The sequence below is a fragment of the Pogoniulus pusillus genome, chromosome 34, assembly GCF_015220805.1.
Source record: "Pogoniulus pusillus isolate bPogPus1 chromosome 34, bPogPus1.pri, whole genome shotgun sequence".
Classification (NCBI taxonomy): Eukaryota; Metazoa; Chordata; class Aves; order Piciformes; family Lybiidae; genus Pogoniulus; species Pogoniulus pusillus.
In genome coordinates this window covers 12,503,986-12,524,754 of record NC_087297.1, presented here as the reverse complement: position 1 = coordinate 12,524,754, position 20,769 = coordinate 12,503,986, and the positions used below count along the sequence as shown (strand labels likewise).

At 42.1% G+C, this 20,769-nt stretch overlaps 1 protein-coding gene across 5 annotated transcripts in view; it reads right to left on the bottom strand.

The window, feature by feature from the left end:
- The window catches only part of CHD7 (chromodomain helicase DNA binding protein 7), a 130,784-nt gene that overhangs the window by 19,752 nt on the left and 90,263 nt on the right, over positions 1 to 20,769 (bottom strand). For all 5 annotated transcript variants that reach the window (XM_064170812.1, XM_064170814.1, XM_064170816.1 and 2 more), the window contains exons 8-20: positions 19,996 to 20,110; positions 18,275 to 18,358; positions 16,801 to 16,938; positions 16,583 to 16,704; positions 15,849 to 16,092; positions 11,078 to 11,254; positions 9,245 to 9,388; positions 7,542 to 7,797; positions 2,978 to 3,188; positions 1,637 to 1,832; positions 1,241 to 1,408; positions 439 to 618; positions 70 to 180 (exon numbers count right to left, since the gene is read on the bottom strand). In XM_064170812.1, coding sequence (XP_064026882.1) covers positions 70 to 180; positions 439 to 618; positions 1,241 to 1,408; positions 1,637 to 1,832; positions 2,978 to 3,188; positions 7,542 to 7,797; positions 9,245 to 9,388; positions 11,078 to 11,254; positions 15,849 to 16,092; positions 16,583 to 16,704; positions 16,801 to 16,938; positions 18,275 to 18,358; positions 19,996 to 20,110 — 2,146 coding nt within the window. The remainder of the gene's footprint in view (positions 1 to 69; positions 181 to 438; positions 619 to 1,240; positions 1,409 to 1,636; positions 1,833 to 2,977; positions 3,189 to 7,541; positions 7,798 to 9,244; positions 9,389 to 11,077; positions 11,255 to 15,848; positions 16,093 to 16,582; positions 16,705 to 16,800; positions 16,939 to 18,274; positions 18,359 to 19,995; positions 20,111 to 20,769) is intronic.

Here is a 20,769-nt window from a genome sequence, read left to right as displayed (position 1 = left end):
AAAGCAGAAACTTAGGAAGGGGGAAGAGCTTCACCTGAATTGTACTAGGAACTCTCACAAAGCTCTTACCCTTCCGTTTAGAGCATCGATATCCAGCTCAGCTTTCTTTGCCCACTTCTGCCAAAAGTTAGGGTCATCCAAGGAAATGTCTGTCCTGTTCCCAGATGCAACAAAACTAGCCTAGTAAATGTGAAAACACATGCATTGGTTTCTTAACTGCATGCTACAAGGAACATCTATTCACTGGTAAATAACAACACCTAGGACCTATAAAGTGGTAGCATGAATAAAGAAGAAAGGTAAGCCTGGAAACTAGCATGACTGGAAATGCACACACCCCAACACCTGTGAGGGGAACACCCCAGACAAGTTCAATTTAACAGCACTACCATCCCTGCTGGTCACATTTTACTCCTTTCCCTGACTGTCAATGCACACCTTGGCAAACGTCGAGCCCTTTCCTTCAGATTCAATAGTAATTGTGTGCGTGCGCCTTAAGAGAATCTGGTCAATATCCTCTTCACAGAACTTGGACCCTTCGTCTTCCTCATCCATCAGAGCACCATATGCTCCCTTTCGAAGGAGATCTTCTATTTCCTTCTTAGAAAGCTGCTGCACCTGGAACATGCAAGAGAGGGGAGTTTGGGGTATTTTTGACACAAGCCAGTGTGTACATCTGACAGCGAAACTAAACTTATTGCCCTCTTATTTAGCATTTTAAGGACTGAAACTTGGGAGACAATGTGGTGTCAGACAATGAAACATTCACACTGCTGCAGTCACCCTTAAGAGAAGAGTACCAACAACAAAATTCTCAGGGTGAGGTTATTTGAGTGGTTTAAACAATTTAATAATTCATTGTCACTGAATCTCTTTAGCTCTGGTAAGTGCTAAACACCTCCTGGGAGCAGATTTAACTTATTAACCTGACAAAAAGCTGAAGCAAAAGATCAAAGCAAAAAGGCTACCCTTGAAAAAGTTGACTAAAAGAACTCCATGTAGCGCCAGGCTGAGCATCATGTTGAGGGTAGAATGATGGGAAAGGATGAGGATGGAGAGAACATGACTCCACCTGCCTCTCCTTGTCAGAGCGAGCCATCAGACAGGCTGAACCTTACCCTGAATGAACCCTACTTTAAAATACATGCTATGCTCCAGCTGAACACCACCCCTCTGCAGCTAAAACCCACCCACATTCAGAGCACTTGCTGCTCATGCACCTCAAGATGTTAATTCTCACCCCGTTTGTGGCATTTTCTCTTCCACTCATAGACTGCAGCACAGCTTTATCAAGGCCAAGCTTCAGGCTGGCTTTGTCAAACATTTCCCTCTCATAAGAGTTCCTTGTTATCAACCTGTAAATTTTCACTGATTTGCTTTGTCCTATTCTGTGGCACCGTGCTTGAGCCTGATAAAACAAAAGTAGATAGTCAGTTACAGGTGACAAAAGGCAGAAAAAGCACAAAATAATCAGAGAACTTCTATTAAAAGAGAACTAGAAGTTATTGTTCAACATAAACAATAATATCTATGTTTTCAAGAGGGGGACAAGAGAATTTCTCTTGTAGGAGAAGAAAACTGCACATCAAAAAGGCAAAGACAAAGTTTGACTGAAATCACCTCTTGTGAGAATTACCTGGAGGTCATTTTGGGGGTTCCAGTCTGAATCGAAAATGATGCAGGTATCAGCAGCAGTAAGATTAATGCCCAAACCTCCTGCCCTTGTGCACAGCAGGAAAACAAACCTATCAGAATCAGGCCTTGAAAACCTGTCAATAGCTGCCTGACGCAAGTTGCCTCTCACTCGGCCATCAATTCGCTCGTACGGGTACCTGGAAGGAAGGTGCATTGTGAGGAGAGCTTCACTGCCATGGCACTGCTGCTTTGTAAGAACATACACCAAAAAAAGAGGGGAAATATGCTACTGCAGGGTCAAAAGAATGCCAGCAAAGAGAGTGACTGCTCCTGGATTCACCCACTTCATCAGTGGAAGAGACATTACTATGCCTCCTGCTTCTTGCCTTTTGGTAAAGAACACTTCAAGGGATGAAACAACCATGAAATAAACTCTGGAGTCACCCAAAAGATCTAAGTGAGTAGTAAACAAAGAGTTTTAAAGCTCTCCACGTGAGGTCACTTTGTATTCACCCCAAAGGAAAATCTCAGTCCCTGTAACTCAGAGGCGTGCTTTACACCCTTTTGGTTAGATGGCTACAGAAAATAATGTGAGGTGTCTGAATTTGAGTCACAGAATGCTGGGGGTTGGAAGGACCTCTGGAAATCAGTTCAACCCCCCTGCCAAGGCAGGTTCACCTGGACAAGGCCACACAGGAACACATCCGGGCAGGTTTTTAACATCTCCAGAGATTGAGATTCCACCATCTCTGGGCAGCCTGTTCCAGGGCTCTTGTCACTCTTAAAGAGCTCCTCCTCATGTTTAGATGGAACTGCTTATGTTCAAGTTTGTAACCACTGAAAAATTACTGGTCTCATTCTCCTGATGCCTACCCTTAAAATACTGATCAGCACTGATGAGATCCCTCCTCAGTCTTCTCTTTTCCAGACTAAACAGATCAAATTCTCTCAGTCTTTCCTCATAAGAGAGATTTCACAGACTCACAGATTGTACCAGACTGGAAGAGATCCTCCAAAGTCATCCTGTCCAACCTCCCCCTGCAGTCAGCAGGGACTTCTCCAACTAGATCAGCCTGCCCACGGCCACAGCAAGTCTGATCTTGAATGTCTCCAGGGACAAAGCCTCAATCACATCCCTGGGCAGCCTATATCAATACTTTCCCACTCTCATTGTGCAGAACTTCCTCCTCACGCCCGACTTAAATCCACCCTGCTCCAGCTTAAAACCATGGCCCCTAAACCTGTTTCACCTCCTTTCAGCAGGGATTACTCCCAGGTTGCAGGCTGTGGCCAGAGAGGCAGGCAGAGTTTATTTAGAAGGGTATGATATTGTTGCTCTCACCGTCTTTGAATGAGGTAGTCTTCCAGTATGTCCAAGCAGCGCACCATCTGGGAAAAGATAAGCACCCTGTGGCCACCAGCCTTCAGTTTTGGCAGCAGCTTGTCAATCAGCACTAGCTTGCCAGCAGCCTGGATCATTGCCTGGAGCTGAAAATCTGGAGAGTCGGCATTGTGTGTTTCTTTAAACTCTTCCAAAATTTTCTCTTCAGCACCTGCAAAGATTGGACAGCAAAAGCATGAGCGCTGCAGAGGGCTTTATTAATAAACAATGAGCTCCCCTCCAATACCCTACACAAACTGCAGGAATGCTTTAAGCTTTGTGTGAATAAACATTTAGAAGAAAATATTAAGCTGACATTTAAAGCAAACAGAGCCACAGAAACAGCAGAAATAAAACACAGCTTTGAGCCTTCCAGTCTTTATTTTCGATTCCCTGGTTTTAAACTCATTCCTAAACAAATGCAATTATCTGAGGCATAAATTAATGAAAAATTAAGAGAAAAATATTTTAAAGAAGCCTATTTAACGATATTCCAACTGATTTGCTGTCCTCTTTTCAAATGAAAGATGAAGGAAAAAAAGCCCTGCCTTGTTTCCTCAGGAAAACACAAATACAGATCACATTGGATGGCTGTGCCTCCAAAATCTAAACCAAGCTTAAACATCTGCATGACCTGGATCTGCTCCTTTCATTATTGAGTCAAAATCTAAACAATGAAAAAACTAATTTCAAGGGGGGAAAAAAAATAAGCAGCTGTGAAATGATTATTTTACCTTCCATGAACCTTTCTTTTCTCACTGCATGTATTACTTTTTTTGGTTCCCTGGGATGTTTGATTCTTTCCAGAATTAGTCAGAAGTTCTCTTTTGTCACTTCCCCTCTACACAGCAGCAAATATTTCCTTCCACTCTTTGCCTCAAGACTACAGACCACATTGCAAGTTGTCTCTTCAGCCTCTCTTATGCTTTGATTCCATTTCTTTGTCACTTCTACAAACACTTGACTGTGCCAAGAATGATCAGATTACTATTCTTGGCTCTGTAAAAGGTTCAGAAGCTTGGTTCTAAGCTTCTTTCACACCTATATAAACCTTCTTTGGAGTTGGCCTTTTCAGTCTCTCTGGTTTTTGGGGGGTTTTAATGTAGTTTCTAAAATCTTTCTGGTTTCTATCACATTCAGCTTCAATGCTGCTTTTGAATAGCACAGGGAAAGGTGGGAGGGCTGGGGGAGGTGGGGGAAAGAACCACTTACTGCCAGGCTTCTGCTGAGCATCTCTCATAGCCCAGCTCTGAGTAGATGCCTGTAAACAAACACACCAACACCCGCTCCCTGTGTGAGGACTGGTTCAGTGCCTGCTGCACCACAGTGGCTTCTCTAGATACTAGCCCAGCAGGCTGGCTGGCAGCTTCCTAGCATCAGCACACCTGCACCACCAGCTTCTGCAGGCCCTGACAGACTCACAATGTGACCACGCTTGAGGGCAGTTTTACACCCTTGAATTTTCCTTGATTCCCTATGCCAAACTTCACTGATCTCAATGGTTTGCACACAAGAAGTGGTGCAATCAGACATTTCTTCAGGCTCCCTTCAAGCATACCTCTTCCCATCTTGCAAAACAGGAAGAATTTTAGGTAGATCTCAGACTCTGCACTGAGCTCAGGTGATGTCAGGATATTGTACAGGCTGTCAAGTTGTTCTATTGCAGTAACTCAATGATCTTTCTTGTTTACATTCTTTTATTTCTCACTAACCAGATACTCAAATTTCAGTTTCACTACTCTTAAGTAAACCAACCTGCAAGCACAGCACCTGCAAAAGCAAACCACCAGCCAGGTGCACCACAACAACTGTAACATATGGGCAATTTTCAGTGTCAGAGTTTGGCTTCAGCAAGATCCATTTCCATAACAGACTATAAGCTCCAAAGCTCTGCTCTTCCAATAACCCTCTCTGGCTAAAGCCTGTAAAAAGCTGCCCTTTTTCCTTTCTATTTCAGTTGCAGTTAAGTAACTACACTAAGTAGCCTCTTACCCAAAAGTTACCTGATGTACTGTTACCTGCAGGGCTGTGACACTAGTGCCTATCCTAGCTGATTTTTAGTAGGGGGAGGCATTGGAAGGTGTGCTTGGTCCATCAGGGAAACCCCTGCTTCCACTCCTAATTAGGAGGGCTTCCAGGGCTCAAGAGGGCACAAGGAAGAGAGGAAGAAACATTTTCCAACATTCAGCACTGTAGGATGTCTAAGTTCAGAAGCACTCCCCACTGCTGGCTGTTGGAGACAGAGGAATGATGTACACTTGAGAGTGGTTGCTATGGAGAAAAGAGGGAGTCCAGCTCGAGGAGAAATGACAATGCTATGCCCAAGTTGGCAGGAGAACACACAAAACACAGTAAATCCCTCTAGAAGCCTCAAGACTCAAAGAAGGTCTCAGCAGATTCCTTCCCCTCCACAGATCAGATCCACTAGTCAAGAAACAAAGAAAAAGAACACTCCACACCCAACTCCTACCATACTACTTCCACCATTTAACCTTAACTACAGATTGACAAGATTATGCTAACTGAAGGTTATCTACAGAACATGCTTGCAATATTCCAAACACAGAGTGTTCTGCTTGGATATTCCAGCAGACCTGCAGCACTGCTTGCCCACAAAACCTGTAACTTGGAAGGAAACAAGCAGGATTCAGAGACACCTCTAGAAATGCAGTTAAGTCTCAAGAACTTGCCACTGCAACAGCTCCTTCAGCAGCAGAACTCTGTACAAGATTATGTACTAGCGCTGCAAGAGTTCTTGGTAGAAGTCCAATATACTTCTGCTGTCACTAAGTACAAAGATGTTAATTATCAATCAACAAAAGAAAACCTCAGGCTCAGACACCTACAAGATGTAAAAGCAATTTTTGTCCTAGAACTACAAAGGACGTGTTTGTTTAGTTCCATCTCCACACCAATAGCCAGGATTTGTTTATTCTTCTCTCAGATCTGAAGGCTTGACCCACCTGCCACATTGCTACGTGACACCAGCAAGTCCAAATGTTCAAAAGTCACCAAAATGTTATAGAGGCAGAAGTTCTCAAGACACAAAACCACCTCCCCTCCCTTTGTTAGGGTTAAAATACACCAAAAAATACTTGAGATTTTCTATAGAGCCACCTGGCTATACAGAGCTGCCTCTAACAGACAGCAAATGACACAAGGCTGCAAGGAAGCCGAGAAAAAACAAAGTCACCTCTGCAGGCTACACTGCAAGCAGTACTGCTCCTGAACTCTATTTGACAAACCCAGCAACACACTGAGTTTATTCCTTTTTTTAAGCAAACATGAAATAAGGAAAATTTAAAAGTAAAAAGCTGAACTGCATGAAGTGTAAAAAGCATCAAGTTCAGAAATTCACAACCTGAACATTCTAAACCATCTTCTGGTAAAACCCTTTACATAATGAGTTGACTTAAACACAAAGAACCAGCAAACCAATAACCCTGCAGCAGAACCACAAAGCTGCTTCATTGTATGCGCATCTGAGCTTAGACACAAAGCACTTTGGAGCAACCCTACATCATGTCTTTGAAACAATCACTTGAGCATGAAACAATTAGCTGTCATTTATGAGTAAGATTAAGAATTCCCCTGTCCCCTATTTAAACAAAAAATGTCAAGGAAAAAAATAAACCAAAACAAACCATAAGCATGGCAATGTGGAAGTCATACCATAAAATACCTGAACTCACATCTGGCTCTTAAGCAAACCAGTCTTTCATCATGGAGGTTATAAGCAACATTAAATCAACCTTAGCACAAATCACACACAGTAGGGAAGAGGAGATGGGGAACGAGAAACCAGCAGAAAACAACCCTGCACAGAAGCTGGTGCTGCTTCCTCCAAGGGGGGATTTGATGTGAGCAGCACAATCAAGTTTAGCACACTTCAGATGGCTGTAGCTGGTTGGGTCACCAGAACAGGGACCCCATGGCAGTGGTCAGAGCACCAGGAGTGTCAAGAGCTCAAGAAGTACCATCAAGGATGATGCTCTCAGTTGCATGATTTTAATTTTAGTTAGTCCTGCAAGAAACTAGGAATTGGACTCAGTGATTTGTATGAGTTCCTTCCAACTTGAGAGAGATACTCTCTGATTCTGGGGAGTTGGACTCTCCCATCTTCATGCGTTCTTTCCACTTAGAGATATTTGATTCTATAGCACCTGCCATGGATAACCTGACCTTAGATCAACAGTATCACACCGAAAACCATCCATTTAAGATGATATTCACACCAACCACTCCCTGGCTAGTCAAATTAGGGAAATGAACCAACAAGATCTTTATTCAGACCTTTATTCAACTTTTATTCAGAAAATTTAAGCCACTGTCTCATAATATTCTATAGAAAGAGAGCCAATAGCAGTGAACTACAACATAAATAGCAGTGAACTGTAAGTCTGAAGAAAAAGATGTGTTGTATTTGTGCCAGCATCCAACAACCTGCACGGTAAGAGAAATTTTGCTAGTCAGAAATCACAGAAATAACTGTTGTTAGTCAGAAATAACAGACCAGGAGGCCTACCATTAATAAGGTATGGATGATTGCAGCATTTTCTTAGCTCCATCATAGTGTTTAGAAGATTAGGTACATTTGCCTGACCCCCACCCTTGGAAAGAAAGGTGAAATTCTTCTCCAGAATAGCACGATAGTATTTCTTCTGGATATTTGTCAGCTCAACTTCAATGATGGTTTCTTCTTTGGGGGCCAGGTTCTTCTCCACATCCTCCTTGAGACGTCTCAGCATCATCGGCTTCAAAATAGCTTGGAGTTTTTGCACCTATGAAAGACATGTTTAATGAGTAATTGGAGTCAAAGTGTTATTTTTCCATTTCCATACTTCTAAAACCCTTGTTTTCCACCTCAGATCCCAAGTGGGGAGCATCTGTGAGAGAATACTTCCTCAATGACTTAGAGACTGAGTGCTCCTTGTTAAATCAGTGCCAGATGCACCTCTAAAGTCAATTTTCAGTGTGCAGCTCTTGCTCAGTATTTTTAGTGTCTCCAGGTTTTGCAGCATATTACTTTAGGATGCATCCTAAAGGGAGTGGAGGGAAGAAATGTTCATTTACCTCCACATAATTAGCTAAGTTTTGTCAAGCTTTTGTAAAGTCCCTTACATAAAAAGCTCAAATATATCTTCAAGACAGAAGAAGCCTGGCATTAGGCTGTTTTAGTCTGTCTCTGAAGTACAAACCACCTCTGTGTGTTCAAGAGCTGATAACTCATCACGAAATTGGTCATCATTGAAAGCAACTTCAGAAGGCATGAACAAGTAAGGAACATATGGAATAGGACTGCAGGAGAAAACCCCAAGCTATTAACACATCTCTCCCATCACTTAAAAGGTAACTCAAGGGCCAAAACATCCAATGGTGTGTCAGTAGAGAAGGTAAGTCTTCCAAAACCCCTTGGCCCAAGCAATCCAGGCTCCAGTTCTCATGACCAATGGCATCATTTGAGTGAAATTTCCATGAATTGCTTCAAAAGTGTCCACTTCTGCTCTGTTCTGCCAGACAAAAGCTATGTTGAGTTAGGATATATTAACTCCACCTCAAACACTACGTAAAAGGGCTACATGACTTCTGGAGCAGAGCTGGATCACTTCCACTCAAGTCAGAGTCCACTCTGACTGGTGTGAACCTGTCTGGGGAAACATACCCTATGATTCCCCCAGGACACACCACGATTTTTCCAGGAGGCAAGGGGCTGAGGGAGAACTGTTCTGTAATCTAGACTATTACCTATGACAGAGGTGCTCTCACAGACAGTTGAATTTAAGCAGTCAAAAGTTAGATGTACCAGAAATTCAATTTTCAGGCAAAACCAACATGAAATTGCACACAAAAACATGTGCAGCTGTGAAGCTGGATCATCAGAGGGTGCAAAGGGACAAACGAAGGTGTCAAAAAGAAGATGCCATGCTTCAGTTAGCTTCTAATATCAAGGTGATTTGAGTGTTGCCTATTTTCAAACATTTTCCTGCACACAGGAAGAATTTTTTATATGATCATCAGAAGGTTTTATATTTTAGATCTAAATCAAGCTATGCAGTGCACCAAGCAAAACAGTGCTAAGGCAAAACGACTTAACCCAAAGATAAAGCTACTGACTCTCAAAATTCAATAGGTTATTACTTGTAAAACCAAGTACTGAAGTTCTGATAGAATAAAATGGATAAATTCACAATATCTAAGTAGAAAACTAAGTGTGCAGATGAAGTTTACCTGTTCTTCAGTTTTCAGATCACCAAATTCTTGCATGAATGTGGTTTCTGATGGGAAGCGACCTGGTTCCAAGAAGTGAAGCAAGCTAAATAGTTCTTCTACTGTATTTTGCAAAGGGGTTCCAGTAAGCAGCACTTTATGTTCCTGAAAGGTTAAGAAATAGTTGCCTAGGAATCCAACTCAACTTTTATTCAATGGAGAAATAGACAAAATCCTCATTTCTCCCCCTCCAGGTATCTCTCATCTTTGCTTCCTCTCTCCTCCCCAGTTACTGACCAACAGCACTTCTCAAGACATTTCTAACTAGCATTCTCCTGGCACTCCTTGACTAAACAATTCACTGCTTAAAGCACTTTAAAGGCCCTCCAGTTACAAGAAGAGGTTCTAGAGATCCACAGCATCCCGTCTCTTTCACAGACACAGTGAACTTTAAATGACAAAAGAACAGCTGAAGGTAGCCCACCACTTCCAGCAGAAATGCACCACTTTGCCACCATCCCAAAGATCCCAGTGCATGAAACTGTTCAGGGCAGGTCTGAGTTTCTAACGTGGGGATCTTGAAGCAGATCCTGCTTTCCATCTACACACAGGAGTATGAAACTGGCAGAAGAGGTAAAGTTGTATATTGCTTTGGATGGGGAGCCCAGAGACATCCAGCAACCAGCTCAAGGCCAAATACTGATTCAGCAGTAGAACAAGAACTGAAGTAAGAAGTTCCTCACCTCCATCTACAGCCTCAGGTTTCAGCTCAGCTGCCTAAGCAGCAGTCACAATAACAAACTGTTTCCCCTTCCTTGGCCAGTTTGAAAGAAGCTCCTTATGGCCACCCAACAACGAGCATGGCTGACATAAACACTGTTTGGCTGCCTGACCACACTGTATCTTTAAATACATTTCTTTGTGGAGAAATGACACTGGAGTGAGTCACACACAAAGAGGGGAAAACACACATTTATTTTGATTCTCTTGACAATCCCCATAATTCTCCTACAAAGACAGGCCAAGAGAGTTGGGATTGTTCAGCCTGCAGAATAGAAAGCTCTGGGGAGACCTTTCTGTGTATTTGAAAGTGGCTACAGGATACCTGGAGAGGGACTTTGTAAAAAGTGACTGGATGAGGGATAATGTCTTCAAAGTGGAAGAAGTTTGCTTTAGATTAGATATGAGGAAGAAATTCTTCCCCATGAGGGTGGTGAGTCAATTGAACAGGTTGCCCAGAGAAGTAGTGGAGGCTCTAACACTGGAAGTGTTCAAGGCTAGACTGGATGGGGCCTTGAGCAGCCTGATCTAGCAGATGTCCTTGCTCATGGCAGGAGGGTTGGAACTAGATGATCTTTGAGGTCTCTTCCAACCCAAATCATTCTTACGATTTTAGGTCTGAATCAAGGAAGGTACATCAGCATTCCCAAACTGAAGGTACACATCTGCATACCTCCAGGTACTTTATTCAGACTCTCTCAAATTCCCTCACTCTTAGAATCATAGAATAGTTTAGGTTGGAAGGGACCTCAAAGCTCAGCCAGTTCCAACCCCCTGCCACAGGCAGAGACACCTCCCACTAGAACAGGTCGCTCAAGGCCTCATCCAACCTGGCCTTGAATACCTCCAGGGAGGTTGTGGAGCACAGAATCACCCAATGTGATCTGGGCAACCTGTGCCAGTGTCTCACCACTCTCACTGTAAAGAACTTTTTCCTAACATCTAGTTTAGATCTTTTTAACTCCTGATGATTTCACTTGAGAAGAAAACCTTTTCCTTTACTTTCTGATGAGACCATGTATCAGGAGTTATAGAGCCACAGACAACACAAATGTAGGAGGTGCACACACTGACCAGGTCCATCATCTTGAGTCCTTCCAGAAGCTTACAGTTCCTGTTTTTCAGTCTGTGGGCCTCATCGATGACCACGCAACGCCATGGAATGTTACGCAGCTCGGGGCAGTCAGTCAAGATCATTTCAAACGTGGTGATAATGGCATGGAACTTGTAGGACCCTTTTATCACACGACCCTAGGAAGGACAGCAAAAAGTTACACACCCTGGCTAAGAAAGGATGTGCACTGGATTCATCTCCAAGAGTCATTAAGAACACAGAACATCAGGCAAGGTATTTGAAGCAATTAAGTCATTATGGCTGACTCAGTGTGCAAGTTCACTACTGGCTGGATGCTAAGCATGGCCCAGAGAACTCATGGCAGAGATGTTACACAAACATTCCTGCTGTAATTCACCTGGATTATCCCCCCAGTGCCTCAAAGCAGTGATGTGCTGATACAATAGCCAAAGGTTTTCAGACTTCCCCTTTTCTTTTAAATCAGAAGTATCTGTTTGGCTTCACAACCAATCCAGATAAACCAGAAGTGCTTCGAGGTTTCATTTTTATGACTGTTAAAACATTTTGCTTCCAATAAACAGCAAAATGATGTCTGGCATCATGAATTTGGCTATTTGAGGGTCTTATTTTCAGGGCTGTTAGTAAGACTCTTGTTTTCAACACAACCTCAGGATAAACTTTACTCAGGATGAGGAAATGAACATTTTTTACTGGAGAACTATGTCACAGCCACATTATAGAATGCAATTTGGCATCATCTTCAGTGAAAGGCAGTGTCACTGTCGGTGAAACACTGCCTTAAACTGCTTCTTGTTAACCATTCTTTGCAGGAATCTGAGGGAATTCTGTGCTGATGACATGTTCATAGCTCAGCAGCTTCTCAACAAGGAAGAAAACTATGCAAGCAAGAAAATTCTCTCTTAAGCCAACACCCACTGAACCCAAAACAAATGAACCAGATAAGCCAGAAAAACTCAATTATCATTTTGAGTCAAAATCAATCAAGGACAAGGTATTTTGTTTCTACATATAAACCAGGTGGTTTCCCTTTCCAATCTTCCCTGTGACATTGTGAAGCAAATCACCCTCATGAAGTCAACTTTCCTGCAGGACTCTGTCATTACTTCGGTTTGACACATGCAGTTCTCCAGATCCTACAAGAGATTTCCTCCTCAGAGCTAGAATGCTACAGGAAAACAACTTGTTTGTTTGGTGTTCCCAGCAGGAAGGGCTCCCAAATGGAGCTCAAGAAGACCAGACTTCCTACAGGAAGGGATTTTAGTGCGGTTCTGGAGCATGGTGTCCTTCATGAAGTCACAACACTGCAGAAATGAATTTTGTCACCCACCACTCTCCAAGCTTTCACAACTTGCCTCTAGTTACTGGACTCTGCTGCAGATGGGGAGGTGCCCCTCATGCTCTCCATTTCTCATTATTACTCTGCAAAGCCACTCAGACTTTCTCAATGCTGAACTGTCTGAGAATCAGCTCAGCTTGAGAAATCTCTTCATGTTAAGATCTAAAAAGCTAAAGATGCCTTGTGTGGGTTGATGTTTGGGGACTACAAATAACACTGCCCAAGCTTGCTTTCTTCCTCTCCCTTATTGTCTCCTATCATATCCCCACTGGTGGTACCTCAGAAGGTGCCAGGCTGAATACCACTATGGGGATGACTTTTGTCAGAACACGAGGAAATAGCTTCCTCCTAATCCAGGTTCTACCACACGTTTCCCAGCTGACACACTCTTACAAAGCATGCAAACCAAAGGTGATCTGGTGACACACCTGAGCTAACTGCCACAAAAAGGATGAGTTCACTCCATTTGTCCTTTCCCCCAACCATGGCAATAGTCTGATTCTCCTCCTAAGCAAGTTCAGAGAGAGAAGCTAGCAGAAAATGATTCACTTTTCTGTGCCACAAGTGCTTTGTCACTACTCGTTATGGGGTCAGATGACTTCCATGGTCATTACAAGAGGCGAGTAAAGAACATGGCAACAAGGGCAACAAAATTTTCTGCAGCATCTTGACTTGAATCCTTCTAGTTGGCTTTTGATCAACAAAATATTGCCAAAGTAACACTGAGAATCTGCACAGCAAGAGGGATTTTTCTGATGATGTTCCTTCAGGTTTCATGCTACATAATTGCTGCATCCTAAGGGGAAGAACAGGCTGAGAACAAGCACAGCTTAAATAACAAACAGGTATGATTTCTAACACAGGAAACACCTCAGTGCAGGCAGCATTTGTCTAAACCCAAATTTCTGAACTTGATATACAATATTTAGCTCTGCTAAGAAAGAGTTTCAAACCCAGAAAAGGTACAAATCAATTCCAGTTGATTTGTGTATTAGACATCTAGGCAAGAAGCTAAATGTGATTATTATTGTAATAGAAGCTTTTAGACCTCGGTGTAACAACTGTTATTCAAATCAATCTCCTTTAACAACAGCATCTATGATTGGGGTTTGAAAGTCTCTTTGATAAAGTGCTGAGAAAATGGTTATTTCCCTGGCCAAACAGATGTAACTTTTCCCTGCTATAAATTACTAGGTGTTTTTCTACTCCATTTAAGTACATGAGTCTATTTCTGTTTGCTCTAATGGCATGTCAAGTTGTGCCACAGTCAACACCTTCAGAACAGTTTTTACTTGGCTCCTTCCCTGTCACATTTCCTACCTGACAGACACCCTCATGGCTTTGCTCTAAGGACTCTGCTTTTTCAACACTTTTTTTTGAGGGCAGGAAGCAAGAACTAAGCAGGACTGCACTTCCCACCACATTACTGACAGCCAGAAGAACGCTGTAGCTTTTCTACCCTTTAATAAAGATTTCTTTCCTCCTACACACTTGCACTACACTGGCCCTTTTAACCACAGCCTCTCACAGTATGAACTCATGTTTAACTGCTCGTGTGTCATGACATAAAAAGACCTGCATTTGTCACACAGCCTTCCCAGAACAGACCTCTCCCTATTGCTCTAACACTCACCTCCACACTCCTTGTCCACAGGCAACCCTGTATTTAGTTTGAGCATTGTCAGCCTGGATCCAATTTATTAAGTAATACAGCTTACTCTGTATCCATGAACTGTCTTAATTATTTACCACTCTCCCCATCTTCGTGTCATTTGAAAACTTCCTCAGTAATGATTTTATGTTTTCTTTCAGGTCATTGATGAAAGTGCTATATAGCTCATGGACATGAACCAATCCCCGAAGAACTATGCTGGAAATGCAAATCATTTCTCATTTACAATTACATGGAGAAATATCAGTTAGCCAGATTTAAATCCACTTAATGTGTGCCATATTGATTTTATATCATTGGAGTTTATTAATCAAAACAGTCAGTGGCAGGAAATCAAATGCTTTACAGAAAATCTAAATATATGAATTCACCACTATCACTTCTTAAAGCTCAGCTGGAAAGAATAAATGCTCCATAACGCAGCAAATCAGGCTGAATTTCCACTCTTTTTTCACTGAAATAAGGAGGAGGATGATACTTTGCAGGAACATTCAATGTGTGCACATTATTTCTCCCTACTCCTGTTCAGTTACTCCAAGCAAAGCCCTCTGTTAAGTGTAGAGATTTGTTGCTCTTTGCAGCTTCAAGTTTCCAAGTGACTTCTGTGACTTTTCAATACCTGCTCTTCTCTCCTAAGAGCTATTCAACGTGAGCACAGCCATGCAGATTCAAAGCCTATCTGATAAAGAAGCCTTGACAAGTGTAATTTCTGCAGGCTGGTCTTTCCTGGAATGGTGGACACAGATTGATTTTTAAGGAGAGTTCCAATTAAAGTAGGTTCCTTCGTTAAGAATCTTTTCTGCCTGCTCTCCTTAGGAACACAAAATTAGTAAAAACCTTGGATGAGAACAAAGAAACCCAAAAGGAGAGCTGCACCAGCTCAGGAACTCTTGACTCCTCTCAATTTCCAGCTGAATTTTTGGCTACTAATAAAAAGCCTTCTCCATTTATGCACCTTCATAGAATTGTTTGGTTGGAAAAGCTCTCTGAGATCACGGAGTCCAACTGCCATCCTAACACCAGCACGACCATAAACCACGTCCATAAACCTACTCTGTCAGTGCTGCATCAGGAATGGTGTGGTCAGCAGGAGCAGGGAGGTCATTCTACCCCTGTACTCTGCACTGGTTAGACCACACCTTGAGTACTGTGTTCAGTTCTGGGCCCCCCAGTTTAGGAGGGACATTGAGATGCTTGAGCGTGTCCAGAGAAGGGCGACGAGGCTGGGGAGAGGCCTTGAGCACAGCCCTAAGAGGAGAGGCTGAGGGAGCTGGGATTGGTTAGCCTGGAGAGGAGGAGGCTCAGGGGTGACCTTATTGCTGTCTACAACTACCTGAGGGGTGGTTGTGGCCAGGGGGAGGTTGCTCTCTTCTCTCAGGTGGCCAGCACCAGAACAAGAGGACACAGCCTCAGGCTGTGCCAGGGGAAATCTAGGCTGAAGGTGAGGAGAAAGTTCTTCACTGAGAGAGTCATTGGACACTGGAATGGGCTGCCCAGGGAGGTGTTGGAGTCGCCGTCCCTGGAGCTGTTCAAGGCAAGATTGGACGTGGCACTTGGTGCCATGGTCTAGCCTTGAGCTCTGTGGTAAAGGGTTGGACTTGATGATCTGTGAGGTCTCTTCCAACCCTGATGATACTGTGAAAAACCTAATTAATGTTTAATTAACAACAGGAAAACGCACAGGAGAAAAAAAAAAAAAGAAGAAAATAACACCAATAAAACTCAGGAAGAGCTTTTTTACCTGTGGATCTTTGAAATACATTTCATACAACTGAATGGTCCGCCGGCTCGCTTGACTCCCATGATACACAACCACATTCAACTCTGTCCAGGTGCGGAACTCCCTTTCCCAGTTGGGAATTGTGGACAACGGTGCAATAACCAAGAAAGGACCATGGATTCCTTTCAAATATATCTCATAGAGAAACGTAATGGACTGGATAGTCTTTCCCAACCCCATTTCATCTGCTAAAATGCAGTTTCGTCTGGAAACAATAACAAAAACAGTCTGAATGATTTAGTCTCAGCAAATTTACTCCTAACCTTAAAACACAGAAAATCAGGCTAGAGCTAAACAGAATGGAACATAAATGTCTCGAATGGCAAGTTGACACTGAAAGGACATCATAAACTTTATGTATCTTAAATCCATGTTATGATTGTGATGCAATAAGAATAGGTATAGCCATTTTATGCACCTCTGAAGTTGACATGAGGGAAGAAGGGGCAGCGAGGGGGTGCATGAACAGGTACACATGAACAATCATGTCACAAGAATCTATCTGCCATACTTATGGTTTATGTAACATTATGTAATGCATCACAATTAGTTTGTATGTGACTCCTGCAGCAGAAAACGAGACACGGAAGCCATTCTAAACCCGTGCTTTAGCCTACTGCCAAAGGTTATTGTTTGCAGTCAACTACAAAAGCTTATGCAGAGCAGGATTCAGCAGTCAGCAAGGTTTTACGTACGTGTTGTACCAATTGAAAAGAAGCCAGTTTACTCCCTCCAACTGGTATTCCCTGAGTTTGTTATTGTTTTTATACTCCCTGGAACTCTCCGATTTCTTCCAGTCATCGGCAGGAGGCCGCTCCTGTTTCAAATACAGCAAATCCCATTAGTGGTTTCTAAAAGACCACATTACTTGACTATTTTCAAATCAAATCCTCTGCAAGGAGCCAACTCTTACCACACGCTCCATTTCTGGCTCCCTAGACATCAGTTTCTCAAATTCTTCGATCTTCGCCTGGTCGATGTCTTGCTTGAGCTCCCAAGTGCTGTCTTCATAAGGCAGCGAACACCACTTCACCAGATAATGTGTTACAGGCTTTGGGGAGGCAAAAAAATTAGCTTGCATCATGATTTCAAAGGAATAAAATGCAATTGTTTTGTTTTACAGGAGAGCTGCAGGCTTGATAGGTTTCAAAAAGCTCTACCAGACCTGTGTGAATCAGCCAGGAGAAGACATCAGCAGTGGCAACCAAATGAAGTAGGAGTGGGAGGAAGGGATTGCATTTGACATCACAAAGGTTAAACTAAAACTTAGAACTAAAGCAAATAGTCATTTTTCCAGCTACTGCAGTTTCAGTACTGCATCATGTACTTATGAACTATTGTTCACTGTTTTGTCATCCAGTGTCACCAGAAACTTCCCAGCAGGCAATACAACCCCAACCATTCATTGACAGAGCAATCTGGAAACACTGACACTGTCTGTGAAGCTTTAGAATCACAGAATGGTTTGGGTTAGGAAGAGACCTTTGGGATCACTGAGTCCAACAAGTAACCCAGCATTGCCAGGTCACTACTAAACCACATCACTTTGCACCACATCCACACAGCTTTGACATCCCTCCAGAGATGGGAACTCCATCACTGCCCTGAGCAGTCTGTTCCAGGATTTGACAAGCCTTTTAGGGAAGAAATCGTTCATGACCAATCTACACCTATCCTGGTGTAACCTGAGGCCATGTCCTCTTGTCCTATCACTTGTTACTTGGGAAAAGTGACAGACTCCCACTTGGATCAACTGTCCTTCCAGATGAGTTGTAGACAGCAAAGAGATCTCTCCTCAGCCTCCTTTTCTCCAGACTAAACAAACCCCAGTTCCCTCAGTTGCTCCTCTGACACTTGTGCTCTTTATAGCCTTTTTTGGACATGTTCCAGCACCTCAATATCCTTTCTATTCTCAAAGGACCAAAAAGGAATCCCCTGGAACATGAAGTGATCTTGTTCAGCAGCACAGCCATTAAGGAGTAAGAAACAGTGAATTCAGGACCTCATCTGCAACAGATAAATAATGTTTAGCTAAAATCCTCACAATATCCATTGGAATCCTGTGCTACCTGCAAGGTCTTCAGACTTCTGCAGTATTAGGTATCACCTTAGATCTGCAGATGAGAGAGGGTTTTGTTGTTGGGGATTTTTGTTGTTTTGTATTTTATTTTAACTCGGGTAACTTATAATGAGTTTGGAATTCTCACTCAAACTTTTCTGTTTTAGGGAAGTTGCTGTGTTAGTCAATGTTTTCTCCAACAGGCTCCTGTTTTCTACACATATGTAAACTGGCAGTTTCTGAAGCAGTTCCTACAGTGACAATCCTAACCAATAAATTCTAAGCACAATGTCCCTATGACTACAAAGGCACTAAAATTTCTCCTTACCTCTCCATTGTCATCTGTGCTTCGTGAAAAATCCATGATTCGATCCACTTCCACATAATCTGGATTAAAAAGCTCATCATCAATCTGTTCAAGGAGGTAGACATAGAAAAGATATCTTTATTAGGCTCCTTCTTAGAGGAAAAAAAAATATATATTCTCTATTTCACCACACAATAATATTTTGGGTCACGGTGACACAGAATTTATATTTGGCAAACTTCACCATGTTAATTGAAATGCTACAATTCAGCAAGATCATTCCCCGTGAGGGAATCAGACTTCTCAGACTTTGTTAACTGGGCCTCTTAATTACTGTGTGAAACCTTTTACTGTGAGAGAATGTTTAAGAATATTTTAAATGAAGTGTGAAATTACAATTCACTAATGAGCAATCGAAAAGGCTTATGGCATGCAATGCATTTAGCATTCTTGGAAACTACAGCTTGCAGTAAAGAAATGAGAGCCTTTTACACTAGGTGCCTTTGGATTATTTTAACTGCAAGAATTGTCTGCTTCAGAAGCAAGATTCAAAGACTTATCAATTCAAAAACAGAGATAAAACATGCCAGGCATGCACAGGTTTGCCAAAAATCACATTTTGTTATGTTCTTCCTTATATCCTCAGCAGCTTACGTTATTTTCTTGTGTACTAAAAGTTTAGTGTTTAGAGACAGACAAAAGGGCCACAGACTATGTACAAGTTGATGGCCTTTTCTAAGACAAGAAGAAATCTCAAGTACTTGCAACTTGTGACCCATCTGGAAACAGTCTTTAAATAGAAATAAACTAAAAAGCAGCAATTCCAGGCACCTTCACTTAGAACAGATGTTCAGTTTAACTGTGCTGCTGCTTAATGACATGATAAACTGCACTGACTGTTAGTCCAAATTATGTATTTATTAACTTCTTAAAGAAAAAACTCAATTATCAGGAGTCTTGAAAGTTAGTTTAATCTAATTCCTCGGGCATTAAGTATTATATGATGCAGCTAATTCTTTAGAGGTGCCACTTTTACAATCAACTCAAAGCATTTTGGATGCTTTCATAGATGTTCTACACTCAACACATCACATCTTCCTGAATAAAATTCCTATCCATCAGGTACACTTGATGAAATTCCATACTGACTTGAGGGAAGTTTTCAATTTGCAACAGGTTCTTTTTAGCTCAAACTATACAGTAAAATTAAATGTAAATGAATAAATACAGAAGCACATGAACCTGTGGGGGTTCCCCTCCTCCCTCTCAACAGACAGCACTTTACTGAAAAGTAAGCTTTCAGGGACACAAATCAGCAGATTTGGGCTTTTATTGACAGGGCCCCCTGCCTCACTACTGCTTATAGCTCTAAGTGAAATTAAATTGATGATAAAAAGCTTGGAATCCCTAGTGAGCAGCAGTCCATAAGACGGAGAAATATGATGCATTTTTCTGGCATAATCGGCTCTTGAGAAGAGAGCTGATTCACCAAGAGTCATGCTTACAATGCAAACTGCTAACCACTCAAAGGAAAAAAAACACACTGCAGTAAAAAGTACAAAGTCAGGATAGCTCACTTGATTCTGTAAACTTGCAAGACTTGGATCAAGCCCGGTTACATTTTACACCATGATAAACGCTACTGATGCATCACACAGCTGCTAAAAACCTCCTGCTTGCATACAGAACAAGAATTCCTAAGAATATTGCTTAAATACATAAAAGAAACAAACAAATCATACTTCTGAAAGGAATTTGTTCTGGCCCTGCTTTGCCTTAAACCGCTTAATCTTCTGCTGAATTCTCTTGTCTTTGTCCAGCTCTTCCACAGATGCCCACTGGCAATGAAGGTAAGAACTAGAAGATGAAACAGAAAACCACACTCAAAACCAGGCTTCCATTGCATACTCTGTTGTGTATCCCATGAGTACAGCCAGATTCTTCAGCACACTGTAGTGCCAACTGGACATGACCTTCTTCATCAGACAAATTATTAACAAATGCTCTTTACTGGAAGTAATTACACTTACTAATGGAGAAACTTGACTGATAATAAAACCAGCTCCTACTCAAAACTGAAACACACAAAGCAAAGATGATTTTTATTGGGCATACTTCAAATACCATTCCTATAGAAGACATTTAGCATAAATGTCACTATTAAACATCATATTCTAGCCAAATGTAGGGGGTTAGAAGTTAATAAAAATACTCAAACGTTTCAAATGCTGATATGCTCTACACTGGGGTTCGTGAGAACCGCTCTGTAGTTGAAAGTGGTGTGAGTCAAGTTTTAAGACTGACAGGAAGCAAACCCTTGTCAGCACAGTTCCATGGTAACCACACAGCTTCAAGTGAGGAAGAGCAACCCTGCCAAAAATGACCAGTCCCACTTGATATATTTAGAGCCTGTCAAAGTTATATTGCTAAGAAGTCTAAGACACAAAGGGTTAACACAAAAATTACCTGCCAGTGTAATAAAGCTAAACAAAGACTAATTAAGCAATTAAACATCA